Source organism: Macaca fascicularis, chromosome 7 (assembly GCF_037993035.2).
Source record: "Macaca fascicularis isolate 582-1 chromosome 7, T2T-MFA8v1.1".
NCBI classification, from domain to species: Eukaryota; Metazoa; Chordata; class Mammalia; order Primates; family Cercopithecidae; genus Macaca; species Macaca fascicularis.
Window position 1 is genome coordinate 70010003 of NC_088381.1, and position 23724 is coordinate 70033726.

The 23724-nt window shown below is 40.2% G+C and overlaps 1 protein-coding gene across 44 annotated transcripts in view; it reads left to right on the forward strand.

The window, feature by feature from the left end:
* AKAP13 (A-kinase anchoring protein 13) overlaps positions 1-23724 on the forward strand; it is a 351999-nt gene that overhangs the window by 181139 nt on the left and 147136 nt on the right. For all 44 annotated transcript variants that reach the window (XM_005560406.5, XM_015453327.4, XM_015453326.4 and 41 more), the window contains exons 6-8: positions 2732-2927; positions 5998-9178; positions 13089-13210. In XM_005560406.5, the coding sequence (XP_005560463.3) occupies positions 2732-2927; positions 5998-9178; positions 13089-13210 (3499 nt within the window). The remainder of the gene's footprint in view (positions 1-2731; positions 2928-5997; positions 9179-13088; positions 13211-23724) is intronic.

Genomic DNA, 23724 nt, shown 5'->3' on the forward strand with positions numbered 1-23724 from the left:
TATAGAAGTTTTCTCCCCGCTGTTTGACTTCTAGAGTCATTTATTTGACCCGTCAAGAGTATTTTACAAGTGCTTTTCTGTTTGAGGTCATTTTACTCAAAGTATAGCAGCTTAGTAAAATATGTAAAACATCTAGTATAGCATATGCCATTCTTATTTTAAGCTGCTTTTGGGGAGCTCTTGGGCATGGAAATTGTAATAGTAGTTTTTTGGAGTACACTTAATTGTCATTACCCTCAGCCAGTACATGATTTTCCATTGCTTTATAGGTTTTCCACTGTAGCATATTTTTTTTTAAGTTTTTTTTTTATATTATTATTATGCTTTAAGTTCTGGGATACGTGGGCAGAACGTGCAGGTTTGTTATATAGGTATACATGTGCCATGGTGGTTTGCTGAACCCATCAACCTGTCATCTATGTTAGGTGTTTCTCCTAATGTTCTCCCTTCCCTAGCCCCTGACCCTCTGACAGGCCCGGGTGTGTGATGTTCCCCTCCCTGTGTCCACGTGTTCTCACTGGTCAACTCCCACTTACAAGTGAGAACATGTGGTGTTTGGTTTTCTGTTCCTGTGTTAGTTTGCTGAGAGTGATGGTTTCCAGCTTCATCCATTTCTCTGCAAAGGACATGAACTCATCCTTTTTTATGGCTGCCACTGTAGCATATTTTTAGCTTTAAAATTCCAATTAGTCTCAGGTGAACTGTTAATGACAGACAGGTGTGACTTAGTAGAAAAAACTCTGGAGAGACAGTTGAAGTAATCTTTCTCATGTTTTTCAGTGGCTAGATAGCATGTCTGTAATTTCTTACATCTTTAGTTTCTTCCATTTCAAAACATGGTAATGATCTCAAATATAACCTTCCTCCCAGAATCTCAGGGATACTTTACCAATCTACTGTTTGCTTTGGTGAGATTATAATAACTGTGATATAGGTTGGGAGGCCAAGGTGGGTGGATAACCTGAGGTCAGCACTTCAAGACCAGCCTGGCCAATGTGACAAAACCCCTCTACTAAAAATACAAAAAAATTTGCTGGGCGTGGTGGGACGTGCCTGTAATCCCATCTTCTCAGGAGGCTGAGGCAGGAGAATTGCATGAACCGGGGAGTTAGAGGTTGCAGTGAGCCAAGATCGCATCACTGCGCTCCAACCTGGTCGACAGAGCAGGACTCTGTCTTAAAAATAAATAAAATAAAATATGATGTGATATGGTATGTTCAAAGGTGTTAATGTTGTAAGGAAAGGAAAAATAACATTTCAGATAAGGAGGAAAGGGTTGATGGAAAGCATAATCTATTGTAGTGCCTGATCTTTGAGCTGCTAGGAACCTCATCAGAATGCTGTTTGAGGAGTGTTTTCGTTATGTTTAAAGCTTTCAGAGAAAACAGGATTTTCTGATAAAAGTAGAAAAATAGAAAAAAGTAGAAATGTTTTTCTACTTTTAAGAAGGGAAGGCTTACTAGGAATTTTTTTTAAATGAATGAAAGAGTAGAAGGAGGAAGAATAGGCAGTATCCGTGTGTGACTGCTCTGTGCCAAACACCATAGATGTAGTTTTTAATGCACATTTTCTCTAATTCTCAAAACAATGCTTAGATTATAATATCTGTGTCTGCATATTATGAAATTAAGGCTTAGAAAAGTTAAGAAATTTGTCTAGCAGCATATAGCTGGGAAATAAAATTTTGTCCCCAGAAATCTCTAACTCTGTATAGCATACTGTGTATCAAGCTAATGAGAAAGAATAGTGACACCCACAGTTAGGGCTTCAGACATTTACATTTGTGCTGAATGTAGAAGAGGGTGCTTAACACTTGAAACGCATGCTCAGGTACAGTAGTTAAGTAATCTGAGATTGTGTGGGGTATCATTGTGTGCCTCATCCCTGTTGATTGTATGCCCCAAGATTCTTTCATCTGCTGTAAAAGCATAGCACAGATTATGTATTGTGTCACAGCAGGCATTACGGGCATGGGTATGCCTTCTGGAAGCAAGAGTGGAATCGGAGGTGCTGTAGCCTTTAGAGGAGAAACCCACTTGCCTCGTTCAAATCAGTTGGCATATAATTGTGGAAAGTTGTTATATATGTTTATAATGATATGAGTTGAGCAAACTTGCTACGAAGTTTAAGTTCTTGGAACCAAGTGCTTTATTCCAAATAAGATGATAATTATATTGACAAGTGTTGAACAATATGTCATCGTAACAGTTTTTCTTTGTGTAATTGACTTCAATAATCTTGAGGGTGTTTTCTGCACCTGTTGTTAGAAAAGTTGGAGTGCCCTTATAAGGGTTGGAGTGAGTGGTTCTTCTCTTCCCATTATCATCAACTGTAGTTAGCATATGGTCTAATTTATTTTAAGAACACCTCTTAATAAGCCTTGATTTTGTTGAAAATCAGGCTAAAACCATCTTCCTTGCACTTCCTCATTACTTGGTTGTTAGCATAATATTAACTATTATTAGATCTCAGACATCTCTTTATCTTGATCTAAAGAACATTGTTAGGGCTAGGAGTCCTGCAGTTTTCATTTAACCCATTTGTGATCTCTTGTGAGGAGGATGGAGCTATTAGTTATATGCCTGAATCATTTGGGAGGTATATATACTAATTTTTGCTGCTGAACCTCAAAGAACAATCAGGTTGGAAATATGAAGTAAGACCTAGAAGGTTAAGCCTATGTCTGGGAGGCAGAATATATATGCATTAACCAGAGATTGCTTGCGTGTAGGGAGAATGCTGGAGAACCAGACTCCTGGAGCAGTTTATCCTATGAAATACCGTATGGAGACTGTTCTGTGAGGCATCATCGAGAGTTGGACATCTATACATTAACCTCTGAGTCTGAATCACATGAACACCCATTTCCTGGAGACAGTTGCACTGGACACATTTTTAGACTTATGAACATCCAACAGCAACTAATGGTAAGTCAGAAAGCTTTTATTTTTAAGTGTGTGCATGTGCATGTGTATGTTTTGTATGTGTGTCCCCGCCCTCCTCCAGTGAACCTTGATATAATTAGAACATAAAAATACTTTCCTGGCCGGGCACAGTGGTGCATGTCTGTAATCCCAGCACTTTGGAAGGCCGACACAGGTGGATCACTTGAGCTCAGAAGTTTGAGACTAGCCTGGGCAACATGGAGAAACTCTGGCTCTACAGAAATTAGCTGGGCATGGTAGTGTATGCCTATAGTCCCAGCTACTCGGGGGTCTGAGGCAGGCAGATCGAGTGAGCCTAGGAGGCAGAGGTTGCAGTGAGATGAGATGACACCACTGCACTCCTGCCTGGGTGACAGAGCAAGACCTTGTCTCAAAAACAGAAAAAGAAAGACTTTCCCCAAAGATTGTGAGAGCTGTAAAGCAGTGTTAGCAGTATTAAATGTTACCACTTACAGATCAGAGCTAGCATTAAGGTTGTAGCAGTAAGGGGACTGAGAGGTTTTTTTCATTGGTTTTGGGAATAATGAAAGACACATATTTCAGGTACAGAAATATGCAACAACTAGAATTAAATTATCCCAGCATGAAAGGATAGTTGTCTGTGTTTGGCTTAACTTTACAAAATGAAAGAAGCAAAACAGTTTCTGAGATTGTTGCCAAAGAACAAGAACCAAATTTAATCAGGAGTATTTTTATAACTATTTTAGTGAGTGATGATATGTACCATTTGAATATAGTATTACTATATTTAAATCAATAGTTGCATGATACAAAGATCACTAAAAAAAAGAAAAGATTTTATAATCCACTCAAGTCTTCAAGATAAAGTTGTTGCCAGACATAAAAACATTACAGACTACCTGTTAGCATTTATTACAAATAATACAAACGTCATACGTGTACATCTCTCTTGGCCATAACATCTGAAAGGCTATGTTTAGGTAATTTTTCCACCCAGTTTATTTCAGAGCTGATTTGATTTGGAAACCACTTGACAATAATTTCATTTAAGGTCAGCTCAATGCCAGAGGCTTCTTTGGGAGCATGCATTATTTGAGACCAGCAAGCCAAGAAATTCCATAAGGTTATGTGATGCTCCCACTTTTGTGTTTTAGAATTGTGTTTGTTCCAGAGCAGGTGACATTTCATTTTCCTCTGAGTGGACTTCTAGGCAATCAGATTTTTCCTTAGAGCTCTTTTTACTAGGTGAATGGTAGTCCACTTGAAAATACAGTTTTGCAGGTCCCAAAGCTACCTGCCAAGATATGGGAATAATTGGCAGGCAAATACGAGAAATTAAAACTGTGGGAACATACATGTGTTACTTTCTTCAGGCAACACTACTGTTTCTCCAGATTTCTGTTTTATAATGTTTACTGTTTATTAAATTTAATGACTTCATTTCCTGATTTTTAGGAGACTGTCGTACTCTCACCAGGATTGGAAATAAGCCAATTTTGAATACTCTTAAGGAACCTAACACAGAAGCTTTTAGTGAAAGTCCATTTTGCTTGTACACTCTAATAGAAAGACTTTAACAAGCATGACACATTTTATACTTGTATGTATAAACTTTTACAATAGGCTCAGTAAGATAGGAATGGTATGATGATGGAATCCTGTAAGTGCCCAGTATATTCACTGAATGAGTAAATGAATGAGAGGATGGATGGCAGTAGATATGCATATTATTGCAGTAGATCAAGTAATGAGTGGCAAGCAAACCAGATGTTTGGAAAAATAGATTTTAAGGGTTGAGAAAATAGTATTTTTGTAAGAATTTTTGAAATTTTGATATGAAGGTAAATTCACTAAAGATCACCTGTATTTGTTTTTCTCCATTTTTCCTAAACCTTGCTGCATGCACATGAGATTTTTGCATGTTTATAAACTTAGATTAATAATTTTTTTCTAATTGCAATATGGTCCTCATAGTTAATAATGGGTGGTATTTCTTCCATCAGTTTTATGAACCATGATTTTCTTAATCATTCCCATGCTGTTGGTTGTATCTGTTTATATTTTTAAAATACTTTAAAGTTGCAAAATCCATTTTTGAGATTACATATAGTATCCATAACACACTCTGACAGTATATAGGTGTGTGTTCTCATTTATTTTATATTTAGTATGTTCTGGTTTTATCAAAAGGTAAAAGAATACCTGCCATGCCACTGTTCCTGAAATTATGAACCCATAACTCAATGGTTAAGTTAGATTGGTTGGAACATATTTTGGGGATTAAAGGACTCTGAACTCCTCAGTAAATATTTAGGGCACAGGAGCATTGGCTGCACCTTGTAATGGAAAAGAGCTGGGATTTGTTTTTACTTGTATATATGAGGCAGGGTGGAAATAGGCTCTGCCCCGCTGAAGACAATAAAAAATATAGGTGGGACACAGTGACTCACGCCCTATAATCCCAGCACTTTGGAGGCCAAGGTAGGAGGATCCTGTAGGCTCAGGAGTTGGAGAACAGCCTGGGCAACATAGTGAGACACCATCTCTACAATAAATAAAACAATTAGCCAGGTGCAGTGGTACACACAAAAAATAAAACAATTAGCCAGGTGCAATGGTACACACCTGTAGTCCTAGCTACTCAAGAGGCTGAGGCACAGGGTCACTTGAGCCCAGGAGTTCGAGGCTACAGTAAGCCATGATCACACCACTGCACTCCAGCCTGGCCTCAGAATGGGAGATCCCACCTTAATGTTAGCGACTCATTTGAAGATATTCACTGAGCTTTTTAAAAATAAGGTTTTTGAGACTCAATTTTAATCTACTTCCTAAAATAAGTTCAAAATTTAGAAAATAGATATTTCATATATCCTAATCCATTTTGAACATCCCAGTGTATAGGCAGATATGAGAGGAGAGTAATATCAGAAATAAGAGGAAAGTTATTTGTATTCTTTTAGATTAGCTTATCATGTGACCTTAGAAGGGCCAGAATGGAAGTGAGTTCTGTCCAACAGGATTTTTGCTCAGAGGTGTCAGTGACATCTTCTCCTACGAGCAGTTTTTAAAAGTGTATTTCATTTCCTCCTAGAAAACAAACCTCAAGCAGATGGACAATCTTATGCCCTTAATGGTGACGGCACAGGATCCTTCCAGTGCCCCAGAGACAGATGGCCAGTTTCTTCCCTGTGCACCAGAGCCCACGGACCCTCAGCGACTTTCTTCTTCTGAAGAGATCGAGAGCACTCACTGCTGCCCAGGGATCCCTGTTGCACAGACTGAAAGTCCCTGTGATTTGTCAAGCATAGTTGAGGAGGAGAATACAGACCATTCCTGTAGGAAGAAAAATAAAGGTGTGGAAAGAGAAGGGGAAGAGGTGGAGCCAGCACCTATTGTGGACTCTGGAACTGTATCTGATCAAGACAGCTGCCTTCAGAGGTTGCCTGATTGTGGAGTAAAGGGCATGGAAGGCGTTTCGTCCTGTGGAAACAGAAGTGAAGAAACTGGAACAAAATCTTCTAGAATGCCCACAGACCAGGACTCCCTGAGCAGTGGAGATGCTGTGCTGCAGAGAGACTTGGTCATGGAGCCAGGCACAGCCCAGTATTCCTCTGGAGGTGAACTGGGAGGCATTTCAACAACAAATGTCAGTACCCCAGAGACTGCAGGGGAAATGGAACATGGGCTCATGAATCCAGATGCCACTGTTCAAAAGAATGTGCTTGAAGTGGGGGAAAGTACAAAGGAAAGATTTGAGAACTCTAATATTGGCACAGCTGGAGCCTCTGACGTGCACGTCATAAGTAAGCCTGTGGATAAAGTCAGTGTTCCAAACTGTGCCCCTGCCGCCAGTTCCCTGGATGGTGACAAACCTGCTGAGTCTTCACTTGCATTTAGTAATGAAGAAACCTCCATTGAAAAAACAGCAGAAACAGAAACTTCACAAAGTCGTGAGGAGAGTGCTGATGCTCCAGTAGATCAGAATTCTGTGGTGATTCCAGCTGCTACAGAAGACAAGATTTCAGATGGATTAGAACCTTATACTCTCTTAGCAGCAGTCATAGGTGAGGCAATGTCACCCTCAGATTTAGCCCTTCTTGGGCTAGAAGAAGATGTAATGCCACACCAGAACTCAGAAACAAATTCATCTCATGCTCAAAGCCAAAAGGGCAAATCCTCACCCATTTGTTCTACAACTGGAGACGATAAACTTTGTGCAGACTCTGCATGTCAACAGAACACAGTGACTTCTAGTGGCGACTTGGTTGCAAAACGGTGTGATAACATAGTTAGCCAGCCTGAAAGCACCACAGCAAGGCAACCCAGCTCACAAGATCCACCCAATGCCACCCACTGTGAAGACCCACAGGCTAATACAGTCACCTCTGACCCTGTAAGGGATACCCGGGAACGTGTGGATTTTTGTCCTTTGAAAGTGGTGGATAACAAAGGCCAACGAAAAGATGTGAAACTAGATAAACCTTTAACAAATATGCTTGAGGTGGTTTCACATCCACATCCAGTTGTCCCTAAAATGGAGAAAGAACTGGTGCCAGACCAGGCAGTAATATCAGATAGTACTTTCTCTCTGGCAAACAATCCAGGCAGTGAATCAGTAACCAAGGATGACGCACTTTCTTTTGTCCCCTCCCAGAAAGAAAAGGGAACAGCAACTCCTGAACTACATATGGCTACAGATTGTAGAGATGGCCCAGACGGAGATTCGAATGAGCCTGATACACAGCCACTAGAAGATAGGGCAGCAGACCTGTCCACGTCCTCCACTGCTGCAGAGCTTCAGCGTGGGATGGGGAATACCAGTCTCACAGGACTTGGTGGAGAGCGTGAGGGTCCCGCCCCTCCAGCAATCCCAGAAGCTCTGAATATCAAGGGGGACACTGACTCTTCCCTGCAAAGTGTGGGTAAGGCCACTTTGGCTTTAGATTCAGTTTTGACAGAAGAGGGAAAACTTCTGGTGGTTTCAGAAAGCTCTGCAACTCAGAAACAAGATAAGGATATAGCAGTGACCTGTTCCTCCATTAAGGAAAATGCTCTTTCTTCAGGAATGTTGCAGGAAGAGCAGAGAACACCACCTCCCAGACAGGAGACTCTACAATTTCATGAAAAATCGGTCTCAGTTGATGGTGCCAAGGACAAAGCACTTCAGCTAAGTAATTCACCGGGTGCACCCTCTGTCTGTCTTAAGGCAGAAACTGAACATAACAAGGAAGTGGCCCCACAAGTCTCACTGCTGATTCAAGGTGGGGCTGCCCAGAGCCTGGTGCCACCAGGAGCGAGTCTGGCCACAGACTTAAGGCAGGAAGCCTTGGGTGCAGAGCACAACAGCTCCACTTTGTTGCCATGTCTGTTGCCAGATGGATCTAATGGGTCTGAGGCTCTTAATTGCAGTCAACCTTCTCCTCTGGATGTTGGAGTAAAGAACACCCAATCCCAGGGGAAAACTAGTGCCTGTGAGGTGAATGGAAATGTGACGGTGGATGTTACACAGGTTAATGCTCTACAAGGGATGGCTGTTCCCAGAAGAAAGAATGTATCACACAACACCCAAGATATCCTGATTCCAGACGTCTTGTTGAACCAAGAGAAGAATGTCATCCTGGGTTTGCCAGTAGCTTTACGGGACAAAGCTGTGACTGACCCACAGGGAGTTGGAACCCCAGAGATGGTACCTCTTGATTGGGAGAAAGGGAAGCTGGAGGGAGCAGACCACAGCTGTACCAGGGGCGATGCTGAGGAAGCCCAGATAGACACTGAAGCACATCCTGTCCTACTGCAGCCTGCTGCCAAAGAGCTCCCCACAGACATGGGGCTCTCATCCCATGATGATGAGGCCCCAGCTGGCGCGAGGGAAGTCCTGCAAGCCTTGCCCTCAGGCGGGGAAAGGAGCACTCCCTCTCTACCTTGCATGGTCTCTGCCCAGGCCACACCTCTGCCTAAGGGAGCAGACTTGATAGAGGAGGCTGCCAGCCGTATAGTGGATGCCGTCATCGAACAAGTCAAGGCCGCTGGAGCACTGCTTACTGAGGGGGAGGCCTGTCAAATGTCACTGTCCAGGCCTAAGTTGTTGGGTCCTCTCACTGAAGGGCTAGAGAATGCTTTTACAGAAAAAGTGAGTACTTTCCCACCTGGGGAGAGCCTGCCAATGGGCTGTACTCCTGAGGAAGCCACAGGGAGCCTTGCAGGATGTTTTGCTGAAAGGGAGGAGCCAGAGAAGATTATTTTACCTGTCCAAGGGCCTGAGCCAGCAACAGGTAAGCAAAACATAATACAAAATTAGCAGTCTGAGCAGCAGATTCCCTTAAGAGTCACTGTGGTGTCCTGGTAAAAATATAGGCATCTTTGTTGTTTTGAGGTCTTGCACTCATTGGGTGGGTAGTCAAGTTAATAGTCACCACCATCAGGAGAGGCACGTCATCTCAGGGTTGCACAGATTTTGTTTCCTGTGTTGTAGACTTAACTGCTTGGTTGCTTAAGCTTATAAACACTCTTATCTGTCATTCTGGAGTGGTTGCAACTTTGCAAACCTGGAAAACAATGCCTAGATCACAGGTATTCCAAAATGATGAAGGAATTTAGCAGATGTTTTTATTCACATGGCTTAATCCTTTTCTCTGGTACCATAGAAAACAGTGCCAAAAAGCTGTGTTCTATTTACAAGCCTGAAACTCCCTTCCTCCCCTGTCATCCTAGTCTGTATTCTGAGCAAATTTAGAGTCAGAGTGGTTTCATGAACAGCTATAAGTATTGTTCTAACCTGACATCTCAACACCCAGAATGGTGGTATTAGGTCATTGGTTTTTTTGTGTGCTTTTATTTTATTATTATTTTTTTTGAGCTAGGGGTGTTGTTGACAGGGAACTCCTTCCTTTTCCTGCTTGGGGAACGGACCTCTAGTTCCATTGCCTGTTGCTTTTGGGCAGCAGTCTGGGAATTCAAGACCCTGCACAGTGCAGGGGATAGGATGCAGGATTTCCGCCCAAGCCCAGTCTGCTGAGCTGCTGTCACAGGGCAGACCTTGTGTCTGCTTTATCTTGGTGAAGCAGCTGCACTGAGCAGATTGCTCACACAGCAGCCTGTTCCATCTGTGGGTAATCATGTTCCGAGACAGCAAAGAGAAACCGCTATTGCTCGGTGGAAATAAACTATCTGAATAAAACTTCTTATCCGGGGTTGAGGCTGAAGCTGAAACGGGAGTCGGACACAATCTCGACTCTTGAAGTCTTTAAAGGTCAGTTTGATGCACACTTTTATACCACCACCTGTTACCAGCTGTAGACGGAATACCCATCTCCATGCTTGCCCCTAGGCTTTTGTAGGTAAGAAGTAGCCTGTTTTGTCTTTATTGTTTATTTTTGCTGTTCTTTTCAATTTTTGAAAATCCCTTTACATGTATGTATTAAGAGTGTGGGGGAGGGTTATGGAGAGAAATGAATCAATGGAGCAAAAGAAGTTGCTTTGGAAGAAGCGCAATTTAAATACAGTGGTCATTTTCCCTAGTAAAGGGCTTTTAGCCATTTATAATCTTTTCCCTCCCCAGTTGAGGGATTTAAGGAATCCCAGAATTTTTGATGACTTTAGCTTTTTAGTTTTATTAATGTTTTGGATTGTTAGTGATAAATATTTGTTGACTGTTGTCTCAGAATTTAAATGAGAAGGTCTCTACTTTTTTAAAAGAAAGCCACAACAACAAGTCTATTTTGGGGGCCCTGGCAGGTTGGCATTTCAGAAGAATGGGAGTGGCTGTAAGCTGATGCCTGGCGATGTTCTTTTCATTTGGGTGCTGTGTCCTTGGCCACATGGGCTAGAATTATTTCTCTTTCTGGCTCAGTGGTCAGAATTTAACTCAAGCAAGTGTGAACTCTGTGGGGATTGTGTCTGTAGTATCCTATGAGAAAAAGTAAAAACCAGGGAGAATTTCAGACTTTGATTTTTATTAGCACTTATAGTACAGTTGGTAAGAAATGATGGATGTTTAGGATGTTGAGGTTTTGAGAAGGAAGAAAAAATGTATGACCTTTCAGCAGTATATATATGGGCTTGGGGTTGGTAAATTTTGTGTAGGTGAGTTACTTGTCCTGTTACCAAAAGGAGTCATACTCATGGTCTCAAACTACAGAGGAACTCAGTACTCATGGTCTCAGACTACAGAGAAAGTAGCCAGTCATGAAGAAATTGGTGCTTTCTTCAGAAAATGGCCAGGATTGGGAAAGTCCCTGGTCACATTGCTTTAGAGAAAAAGCACCTGAGTGTGATCTCAGAGCCAAAGGGTATTTTCTAGCAAGTTTACATTCTACTCATAGATTTAATCATACTGTTTTATGAATGAGAAGACATAGGTTTAACTGCTGATTTGGAAGGGGCCAGTTTGAAAGAAGGGGATGTGGCCCTTGACCCACCAGAAGCATTGCCCACAGTGCTTAGGAAATCAGTGGTGCATGACTGAGCCACACCAGTCCTGCAGAGGCTGCTGACACCCCTCAAGTGTCAGTAATCACTGTTTACTAGTGTGACTGGTTGCTGTGCCAAGATGCATCTTTTCAAAGTTGATAGATACAGGAAAGGAAGGAGGTACCAAAAATCCCATCCCCAGAGGAAAGCAACCCTCTTTCCCCCCAGAAATTACTCTGACTCACTTAGAGATGTTTTGATCAAGGGATAGTTCTGAGGGGATTGCTTAGATTTTAACTTTAATAACATTTTATGAAATTTAACACAGATTTTGGTTCTTTGGGCAAGGAAACTGGTTTACCTATTTTTAAACTGCTGGTAAGATTATATAATTATTGGCTGGGCACCGTGGCTCACACCTGTAATCCCAGCACTTTGGGAGGCTGAGACGGGTGGATCACAAGGTCAGGAGATCGAGACCATCCTGGCTAACACGGTGAAACCCCGTCTCTACTAAAAATACAAAAATTAGCCGTGTGAGGTGACGGGCGCCTGTAGTCGCAGCTACTCGGGAGGCTGAGGCAGGAGAATGGCGTGAACCCGGGAGGCGGAACTTGCAGTGAGCTGAGATGGCACAACTGCACTCCAGCCTGGGCGACAGAGCGAGACTCCGTCTCAAAAAAAAAAAGATTATATAATTATAAGGGCAAAGAAAGAAGAAAAGAGGTTCATCTATAGAAATGTAACTCTTACAAATTTAAGGTAGACTTTCGTATATATCATGTGCTCCTAGAATAAAAATATAATTTATTCTTTGGCGAAAGAAACTTCTATGATCTTTAGTGTGGGGAACATTTTTCTAGCCAGAGTAGAGGCATCACTAGGTTAATAACCACAGATACATTTCCACATGAAATCGAGATGACAGTTCCATTTGCATTTGGATTATTAAGGTGAATTTTAACTGTTCAGTCATCAGTCCCCTTTAAAGAAGTGTCAGAAGCCTAAATTTGCCTCAGACATCATTTATCACTTCCTTCCTGTATTTGCTTGACCATGTGGTGGTCAAGTAACAAAAACCACCACTGTTTTTGGTCTGTTGAGCATGGCCAGCAAGAGGACAACTACGTAATTCTCGAGAAAACATGCACAGAAGTGTTTCTCTTAAGAAAGGGATAGCTTAGTCTGTGATTAGGTTTCAGTTTTGGAAGAAATAAGGATTAAAAACAAGAAGTAACTTCTGAGTAGTTCGTTCTTACTGGTTACAGTGATGGGTGGGTCAGAGTGTGTTGTATGGTAGTGAAAGTCAGACTTGTCCCAGAGGCTTTGTCTCATTCTCAGTGCCTTTTTCCTTTTTGTTTTGTACAAATCCTTCTTGCTTTTTTGATGATGGCCGAGATGGACTACCTAGCTTCAGCTATTAATCTGTTCCCCCTGAAGCTTATGAATTTAGTTTTCCATATGCAAGTTGGTGCTACACTCAGATTTGTCATAAAAAGTTAATAGTGAAATGGATGTTCAAAAGACATTGAATTGGATCCTCACTTAGTTCTAAGCCCCTACAAAGGCTAGGGAAAACCAATAACCGTGTGATAAAGGAATAGCTCAGCATAGGGTCAGAAATGACACTAGGCGCTGACAGCAAAAGAATACTTTTCTGCTATAACACAAAAGCAAAAACAAAACACGTGAAACCTGGAGCATGTTGTATAAATAGTAAGGCACAGAAATCAGTTTTTAAAAATGTACTCTGTAATCTCCCTGCTCTTTCAGAAATGCCGGACGTGAAAGCTGAAGATGAAGTGGATTTTAGAGCAAGTTCAGTTTCTGAAGAAGTGGCTGTAGGGAGCATAGCTGCTACACTGAAGATGAAGCAAGGCCCAATGACCCAGGCGGTAAGTGGCATCAGTAAGTCTATATGAGCACAAAATGTGTTTATCCTGTTCTGCTATGTCTTATTTATGGCTTTGTCTTTTATTTGAGGGTAAGTGGGCAAAATAGTGTTTTCCCCCTTCTCTCTTGTGCTGTTATATAAATGTGTATATGTTGCTGCAGTTAAGCTTTCATAAATGGTATATACCAGACAGCGAAGTTTTGGAATGGGCTTGTTACATGTTTTCTTGCAGATTATGCTGAAAAACATTTTCCCCATGAGCACGAGACTTTAAAATTTGTCAGTAAGCTTAAATTGTCACAAAATCGGAGTTACCACAAAAGGGGATCTATAAACCTTTTCTTTATTTCTTTCCTTTTCTCCCTCTTTTTTTTGAGATGGAGTTTTGCTCTTGTCACCCAGGCTGGAGTGCAGTGGCACAATTTCAGCTCACTGCAACCTCTGCCTCCTGGGTGAAAGCGATTCTCCTGCCTTCACCTCGTGAGTAGCTGAAATTACAGGCATGTGCCACCATGATTGACTAATTTTTGTACTGTTTGTGGAGATGGGGTTTTGCCATATTGGCCAGGCCGTTTTTGAACTGGCCTCAAGTGATTCACCCGCCTCAGCCTGCCAAAGTGCTGGGATTACAGGTGTGAGTCACGGCGCCCGGCCTATAAACCCTTCTTAAACCTGACTCTTCTTTCTTTATATAAAAACTGATAGCCAAAATGAGATTTTTACTTTATAGCTCAATAGTAACTGTCTAACTTATGAAGTATATCATTTTCAGCAATGAAAAAAAAGTGTTCAGTAGGCCAGACGCAGTGGCTCACACATGTAATCCCAGCACTTTGGGAGGCCGAGGCGGGTGGATTACCTGAGGTTGGGAGTTCAAGACCAGCCTGACCAACATAGTGAAACCCCATTTCTACTAAAATTACAAAAAAATTAGCTGGGCGTGGTTACAGGCGCCTGTAATCCCAGCTACTTGGAAGGCTGAGGCATGAGAATCATTTGAACCTGGGAGGCAGAGGTTGCAGTGAGCCAAGATCGTGCCATAGCATTCTAGCCTGGGTAACAGAGCAAGACTCCGTCTCAAAAAAAACAAGAAAAAAAGGTTCAATCAATATGGGTTTTTTTTTTCAGAATAGCTTTTTTTGGGATATGATTCACATACCATAAAATCCACCCAATCAAATGAAGTGCATAGGTCACTGGTTTTAAATAGATTTACAGAGTTCTGCAACCATCGCCACTGAGGCTCTAATTTCAGAACATTGTCACTCCAAAAAGAAACCCCAGACCCATTAGCAGTGTACCTCTCCTTCACTCTTCCCCCCCCGCTCATTCATCTACATTTGCTCTCTATGAATCCATAGAGAGATTTGCTGTGAGAGTGTGAAAGTGGCTATAGATAGTACGTAAATTGCCCATTCCAGAACTTCATATAAATGGTATAACACAGTATGTGATCTTTTGTGACTGGCTTCTTTCACTTAGCATAATATTTTCAAGTTTCATCCATGTTGTGGCATTGATCAGTATTTCATTACTTTTTATTGTCAAACACTGTTCCGTTGTATAGATATAGCACATTATTTTATGTGTGTATTTGGATTGTTTCCACTTTCTGGCTACCGTGAATAACACTGTTATGTACATTTGTGTACAAAATTATGTGGACATATGTTTTTATACACCTCGTGGAGTTGCTGGGTCATGTGGTAATTTCCATTCATTTGGTTTTAAAAATATTTTTCTTCAAGGTCTTGAGATTATTTTTCTTTGTTTAAAGCTATTAACTTTATTTTATTGTATTATTTATTTATTTATTTATTTATTTATTTTTTTGAGCTGAAGTCTCACTCTGTCACCCAGGCTGGAGTACAGTGGCAGGATCTTGGCTCATTGCAACCTCCACCACCTGGGTTGAAGCAATTCTCCTGTCTTAGCCTCCCGAGTAGCTGGGATTACAGGGACTCGTCACCATGCCCGGCTAATTTTTTGTATTTTTCGTAGAGATAGGGTTTTGCCATGTTGGCCAGGCTGGTCTCAAACTTGTTATTTCAAGTGATCCACCTGCCTTGGCCTCCCAAAGTGCTGGAAGTACAGGCGTGAGCCACTGCACCTGGCCGACTGTTAACTTTTAAAACAAACTTGTTGAGAGAAACAGTGCCCTATACTTGTGCCCTTGTTGTATTGGAGTACTGTGGTATGAAGGTGCTGACTGTTCTAACCCGCCCTTATTACACATAACATTCATGACTAATGCCTGGGTGGCTACTTGTAAAGCAGGCATTATTCAGACAAATGTTGCTTTTAACCCTGTGAGAAGAAAAGAGAACACACCCTGCATGGGTAGATGTGTCTTTGTTTCCAGAAGCCCCTTAGAAAAGGGAGGAAAAAACTCACATCCTTGAATTCAAATACCTCTGTTTCTTAGTACTCCATTTTAATATTGTAGTGATTCAAGTCATTGAATCCAGACTGGTACTTGGCTCTAGACCCTTCGCTTTCTGATGAGGGTTATCTCTATTCTAATGGTATCTTGTCTACTATAATGAAGAAAACAAAACATGACTTAAAGAAAAGTCCCTTTCATCCTCTCCTTTTTCTCTAGTTTTAAGAGTTGAGAGAGTGAATATTCCTCTGGTTGGTCAGCATACCTCATTTTACAGATAAAAGAATAGACCCTTGGAGAGTCACATGACTAGCTAGAGGGCAAAGGCCACTGGAAGAGTTTGAGGTTTGATTTCTAATCTAGGACTTATACAACAGGGCAATTCCTCCTTGACTTAAGAAACCTGGGCTCTGATTGGTAAGGATGCTATAAGAAGCCTGAGAACCGGCCGGGCGCGGTGGCTCAAGCCTGTAATCCCAGCACTTTGGGAGGCCGAGACGGGCGGATCACGAGGTCAGGAGATCGAGACCATCCTGGCTAACACGGTGAAACCCCGTCTCTACTAAAAAATACAAAAAACTAGCCGGGCGAAGTGGCGGGCGCCTGTAGTCCCAGCTACTTGGGAGGCTGAGGCAGGAGAATGGCGTGAACCCGGGAGGCGGAGCTTGCAGTGAGCTGAGATCCGGCCACTGCACTCCAGCCTGGGCGACAGAGCATGACTCCGTCTCAAAAAAAAAAAAAAAAAAAAAAAAAAAAGAAGCCTGAGAACCATGTAATTTGTCTCCAGCTGGGAGATATCAATACCTTATGCTTTGTGTTTGCTTCCACCGTGTAGAGTTGGGGAAAGCATATGTCAGTGGGATTTTCAGTTCTTGAGGATTTGCAGGCCTAAATTTGGAAGTTTTTGTGTTCACAGCATTCTTATAATGATGTGAAATCTGACTACTTAACTCTTCTCTATGGTGCTCTGACAAACTTCCCTTATTTGCTGTGAATTGAAGGGATAAAACAGACACACACTTTAATTTTTCCCACTTAACTCTTCACATTACTATATTCATCATACAGGTTTTCACTGGATAGGAAAAGAGAGCAGAGGTCTGCAAACATTTTTTAAAGGACAGACTTTTGTAAATGCTTTGTGGGACATATGGTCTCTGTCACAACTAGTAAGCTTTGCTGTGAGTGTGAAAGCGGCCATAGATAGTATGTAAACACAGGAGTGTCACTATGCTTCAATACAACTTTATTATGGACACTGAAATTTGAATATCATGTGATGGTCATGTGTCATGAAATATTATTGTTTTGAATTATGTTTCCAGGAATTAAAAAAATGTAAAAATCTCAGCCGGGCACAGCAGCTCATGCCTGTAATTCTACCACTTTAGGAGGCTGAGGCGGACGGATCACTTGAGGTCAGGAGATCGAGACCAGCCTGGCTAACATGGTGAAACCTGTGTCTACTAAAAAAAAAAACAAAAACAAAAACAAAAATTAGCCAGAAATTGCTTGACCTGGGAGGCTGCAGTGAACTGGTTGCAGTGAGCCCAGATCGCACCACTGTACTCCAACCTGGGCAACAGAGTAACAATGTCTCGAAAAAACAAAAAAGTCTTAAGTTTTTTTCAAGGGCTGTAAGAAAGAGTTAACTGGCAATAGCATGTGAGCTCCTGCCTAATAAATACTTGTGCACTGGTAGAAGAAAAGAAAAAAGAAGCAAGCAAATTTCTTTTCTTAAATTGTTTTGTGGTGAAACTTCTGGTTTTTAAACTACAGGTTGGGAGTGGGATCAAGTTCTGTCTTTCCTGAATAGTTTTTTGACAGCCTCTCTAGAGCTCAGTTTCCTTGTCTCTAATCATTCTCTATCTTTAACCTTCTAGAGTCTGTTTTCATGCTGAAAAGGGTTGGAGTCTGTGATTATATTTGAGGGAGGAGTGGCATTTGTGTAATATTTAACCTGATCTTTCTGCCACATACCCTGTCTATGTGCGTGCCTTGGGAATAGGCCAGTCATTGCTTCATTGAATCATCCTCTCCAGATTTAAAGTAGAACAAATTCCTATATCTTATGCTTTGCTACCAGCTTGAAAACCAGTACTATGGTAAATTTATGGCTGTTTTCTAGTAAATTTAAAGAATCCATTTAAATTCTTATAGAAGTCTTGTTTTGTAACCTTCTCTAAACGTGTAATGATCAGAGCATAAGAACCTCTGTAGAGTGGCACTACCAAGGATTTAAAGAAAAAAGCTGCAGTTGAGTTCTTGTTTTCTTTAGTCCATTAGTCTGATATCTGTCATACAAACTGAGGGGTAATTTTTCATTCCTTAACCTGTTTGACACATGTATTGTAAATAAACCCTTACTTTAAAGGTCCAGTGCTGAAAATCATAGTTTGTGAAGGAATTAGTATCCACATTCGTTTGCTTATATTCTCAGAGAAAACACATGTATGTGTTAAATGCTGCAGATTTCTTGATAGTCTTTACTGATATTTCTTTATTGGGTTGAAAATGTTCACAGTTTTTGAGGCAAAGTTATTACTTTACACATAATGTGGTTTATTCCCATTAATCATTTTATCATTTTATTATAATTGTGGTTTGTTACTGAGTATTGCCAAAGTTGTAATGCCCATTGCAATTTAATATTCAACATTACCTCCCCCTATATGCTTTACTGGTTTCAAGGTATTCAGATTACCTTTTGTTGTCGTCTTTTTTTTCCTTAGTGAGTTAATATATATCAAGTACTTAGATCAGAGCCTAGCACAAAACAAATTCAGCTTAGCATTATTATTACTTTAGTAACTTCAGATTACAATATGCTATTCACTTATTTTAGTAACTAGTAGAATATGGTGGTTCAGACTCAGTTACTGCTTCTTGAACACATGTTATAAAAGCTTCAGGAATAGTTTCATACATTAATTTGGAATTGAAAGACATGGAACTTGTTTTACTTCTGAGACCCTTACAATTTGAAAGAACCTTAAAGATTTTCTGAAGTCCAGCACCTTTTCTTTATAAGAGAAGAAATGGATTCAGGATAGTTAAATGACTTGCCTTGTTTCACAGCTAGTTAACTTCCAGCTGGACTAGAACCCAATTTCTATGCTAATAATTTTTCCATTATACTATTTCCTGAAGAATCATCTGAGGGTATGCTTGGGAAGTCCCATCCACTTGGTTTAGGATGGGTTTTTGTGTTTTAAACAAGCATCCCTGAATGATACTTACGCATACTAAAATTCTAAAACCATTGCGTTACACTTTCATGCATTTGGTAATAGTTGGAGAAATTCCTTTAGCCATTTTAAGATGTAAGCTGATACACTTTAAGTCTTGTGTTCTTACTATAATCTGTTTAGCTGCAACTAAATACCACTAAGATGATGTTTCTCCAAAGTGCTTGCTTTTGGTGCAGAGATTAGGAAGATTTTTTAGACCTGCCTTTTATTTCCTAAAGAATGATATGATACTGTGCCAGATGCTGGAGGGAAGCAGGAGATGACATTGAATACTTAAGTTCAGAAAAGAAGGCCTTCTGACACCATTCGCCTTCATAGTATGCCGCAGTACTGCAAACCAGTATCATATGTTGTAGGGATCTTTTCTCTTCAAGATATGGCCAAGTTCATTAGGAAGGACCTTCCCTCCCTGGGGCATCTGTTCACTGAGGTATCTCAATAATAGTTCCTTTTCTGAATGCTCTTTGCATAAGCTTATTAGCCATATGGAACAGTTAATTCTACAAACCAGTATGTATTGTCGGGGTTTCTATGGTCCTACGAGTCAAACACTCAAGAACAACTATGTTCAAGAACAACTGTAAAATCCCATGTGTTGAGTATTAGGTTACTGGGAAAATCTACTCTTTGTTTAACATACCTTCCTCAATCAAGAAAGCATTTAAAATCAGAACCATTTTCTTTTCTTTTTTTTTTTTTTTATTTTGCAATTATACAGCCAAACATCAAATTAACTGAATTTCCATTCTTAGTTATTTTTACAACAGTATTCATGTTTGTTTCTTCAGGATTGTAGTAAGGGCATTGTTGGTCTTGGAATATTGCCTGTTAATATCTTCCTGCACTCTGTCCTTTTATTATATTTAATGGAACACTATTTTCTTTCTGTTGTCTAAAGGGGGCGAACTTGTATTTCCATCCCTAGTCTAGGAATTTGGTTAAAAACTTTTGTTTTGTGTGACTGTTCACAGCCTTCATGCTCAGCTGCCGTGGGAAAATATGGCAACCTCTAGACTATTTGGTAACTAACCCAACAACTTACAATGCTGATACTCAAAATGGCTTATACATCCAACCCATAGTTGTCAGTTTTTAAAAAGGTCCTTTAAAAATGTTTCTGACATCATATTCACATAGATAGTTTTGTGGTGTGTGTGTCACCTAGGGAAAGGCAAATTGGCCACTTTCTGAGTTGCCATAAAGTCTTTATCTGCATTTGGCATTTAAGAGAGGCAGGCTCTCCCTGAATTATCCCATTTAGGTCCAAAGCTAGAGGAAACTTAATTCTCAGTTTTTTTCATGTAAATTTTTTGGAGACTCTCTGTATCTTCTCTGAAATGGAGAGTTTCCAGGAAATTATCAGTGGCTCCTAATACAAATTTTTAATACAATTGTGGAAAAGAAGTACCTCAAAGAACCCCAGACCATAAAGTCACAAGTGGCAAAACTATAAACTTAGTGTAAAACTACCCATAGATAATATATGTAAAGGTATAATTTAATGATCTATTTGTATATTTTTAAGTGACCTTAAGCAAGTTATTTGATTTCTCTGATCTGTGTTTTCTCCTTTGTATAATGGTTAATCTCTAGTTTATTCCACTCTTAATTTTTGACCAGTGTATGATTCTGAGATGATTAGAATAATTTAAAAAATATTGTAATCCCAGCACTTCAGGAGGCCGAGGCAGGTGGATCACACAAGGCCAGGAGTTCGAGACCAGCCTGGCCTACATGGCAAAACCCCATCTCTACTAAAAATACAAAAAAATTAGCAGGGCATGGTGGCATGCGCCTGTAATCCCAGCTACTTGGGAGGCCAAGGCATGAGAATTGCTTGAACCTGGGAGGTGGAGGTTGCAGTGAGCCAAGATTGCACCACTACCCTCCAACCTGGGAGACAGAATGAGACTCTATCTCAAACAAACAAACAAAACTGAGGATATCTTACATTTGAACCAAAAGGACAATCATGAGGGATTTTTTTTTTTTTTAATTTGAGACAGGATCTTGCTATGTTGCAGGTCTTGAACTCCTGGACACAAGTGATCCTCCTGCCTTGGCCTCCCAAGGTGCAGGATTGCAGGTGTGAGCCACCATGTGGGATTTTTTTTTTTTTTAAATCACCCATTCTTTAACCAAATCCTTACACTAATCAGTTTTGTCTTAAATGTTTTCCAAGGTGTTTTGTTCTGAGATATTAAAATCAATTATACTAGAATCTGCTTTTTTCTTTCATGGAACTGCTGAATCACAGGTCATATGTGCATTTTAGAGGGGATGTTTATCTCATGCCACCCCCTCTTGAGTGAAAATAACCGTATCTGAGTCTTAGCACTCTTTCTGTCTACTACTTACACTCATTTTTCTTTTGTTCATTCTTATTATGTTGACAGCCAATGATAATAGCTAAGTATAAGGGAAAGATTATGGAGCCCAGTGAATTAAGGTTTTAATCCCAGTTTTGCCAATCACCAGCTGAATAATTTTGATTAATTTATTTAGAGGCTGTTTCCTCATCTGTAAATTTGGGATATTGATGCCTATTACAAAGGTTGTTTGTATTAACTAGGGTTAGGAAATTCTAGCCTTTAATAGGCATTTTAAAGGCAATAGATATAATTCTAATCTCATTTTAAACTAACTCAGAATTATTAGGCCCATCTTAAGACAGTATGAGTGAATGATTTTAGATAATGATTTTTACATGGTCTTGGAAGAAGCTATCAATTATATCAGGCCACAGTGGTACACATTTAACTTTCCATGTCACTTTATGTTTACTGCAAGGGTGTACTAATTTAGTCAGTACTTAGTTCAACAAATGTTCATTGAACTCTGTGCTAGGCCTCAGATATGCTGAAATGAAAATAGATGAGTCTCTGCATTCAAAGACTCATATTCCAGTAGGAAAGGCAATTATTAAACCAGTAAATACGATATATTCTTGAGTGTTAAAATACAGGTAAATATACAGGTGCTTGTGAAAAAATAACTTTCAGTGAAATGGATGCTAAATTCTCCTTTCTAAGGAAGTTTTTAAAGAATGTTATATTATTTTTACACTGTGGGAATGAAGATATATGCATTATGTATCAGAAATACAGGCTTGGTTGTAACCAGTACATTTGGAAGGGCTACCAATAGGTGATCTCTTAGAAAAAAACTATGTATTGCTTGTGGTTCTAAGTTCTGTGTTGCTTACTGACATAAATATGACTTAGAGCTGCTTGTTTTTGCCTATGAAAGAGAAAGTTTCCATAGTAGAAAATTAAAAGAAAGATGTCATTTGATCTTTGAGAAAGGCCTAGGTCCACCTCAGGGATCTACCTGGGTACCTACAATTTAGCAGTTTTAGATGTTCCGTATTAGGTTTTGATTGTGGATTTTAACAAGAGGCTAATGGTGTTTCTCTAGTTGGCCACCAGAAGAGTAAATGTGTACACTATTTATGAAGTTGTCCACTATATATGGAGTTGTCTACTTTATCCAGAAAAAGTTTCAGGGGCACCAATTTCAGATGTTTCTAGTCTCCTAGGCTGCTCAATTTTGTGATATTAGTCTGTGGCTTTAATTTCATTTATTCATTTAGTAAACATTAAATGATTATTTTTTCCTGGACAAATTATTGCATCAAATATTGGAGTTTTGTTTTTGTTTTTGTTTTGTGGAGATAGGGTCTCACTTTGTTGCCCAGGTTGGAGTGCAGTGGCGTGATCATAGCTCACTGCAGCCTCAACTTCCTGGGCTCGAGTGATACTCCCACCTCAGCCTCCAGAATAGCTGGGACTGAAGGTGCGAGCCACCACACCCAGCTAATTTTTAAATTTTTGTAGAGACGGGGTCTCTATAATGTTGCCCAGGCTGGTCTCAAAACTCCTGGACTCAGCAACCCTCCCACCTCGGCCTCCGAAAGTGCTGGGAATACAGCATGAGCCACTCTACCCTGCCAAATACCAGATAATTTTTGAAAGTTAGGGATCCTTTTTGCCCTTAGCATACCTAGAATCTAGTTAAATTTTAAAAAGCAAACGTATACAGATACAATCACAATACATGAATGCAGTGTGTGAGACATGTTATCAGATACCATTAATGTGCTATAGGAGATCACATAGAGGAATACTTCTTGAAAAGTGCTTGTCTGAAACATAATGGTGTTTCCTTGGTGAGACCCATGTTGTAGCACAGGTGGTATCAATAGTCTATTGGCAAGAACAGGGATAGCTTCAGGGAGCCATTGATATGCTTTCCAGCCTTGTAGTTCTTTTTTTACTTTCACAATACACTCAGCCCTTCAACAATCATAGAATTGCCTAAGGATTACCAGAGACACATCAGTTTGCAAGGTAACGGATCTGGCAGTAATACAGGTTAAAAAAACAAAAAACAGAAAACATTTCACTAGAACTGAAAAACATAAAATTTACCACAGAATATGAAAAATGGAAGTATTCAATAGTATATGAACCATGTGGGAATTGAAACAAGTAGTATTTCTGTTTAAATAGTTCCATTCAGCCATTGAAAGTTTATGTTCTCCCTTCCTGCCTCTTTCATTTCATACAATGATGTAGACATTTTGCTTCCATTCTGAGGACACCCAAAACCCTATCACTGCTGTGGACCTGAACAATTGGGACATTGTCTTAAGTGCACATGGGAAGTCTTCAGAGAAAGTTAGTTGATGGTGAAAATGCCTTTCATAAAGTTCAGGACAGAGAATACGCTTATGAGCACTATCTAAGTTTAAACCTAACTCAGAAGTCAGAGTAAGCCAAAATGTTTATTGTATTGATCTTCTTTTTCTGTAGCTGGCATTTGATCCTGACTGAGTCATCATGATATATATTTAAGAGTTTTGAAAGCTTAGTTGCTGGG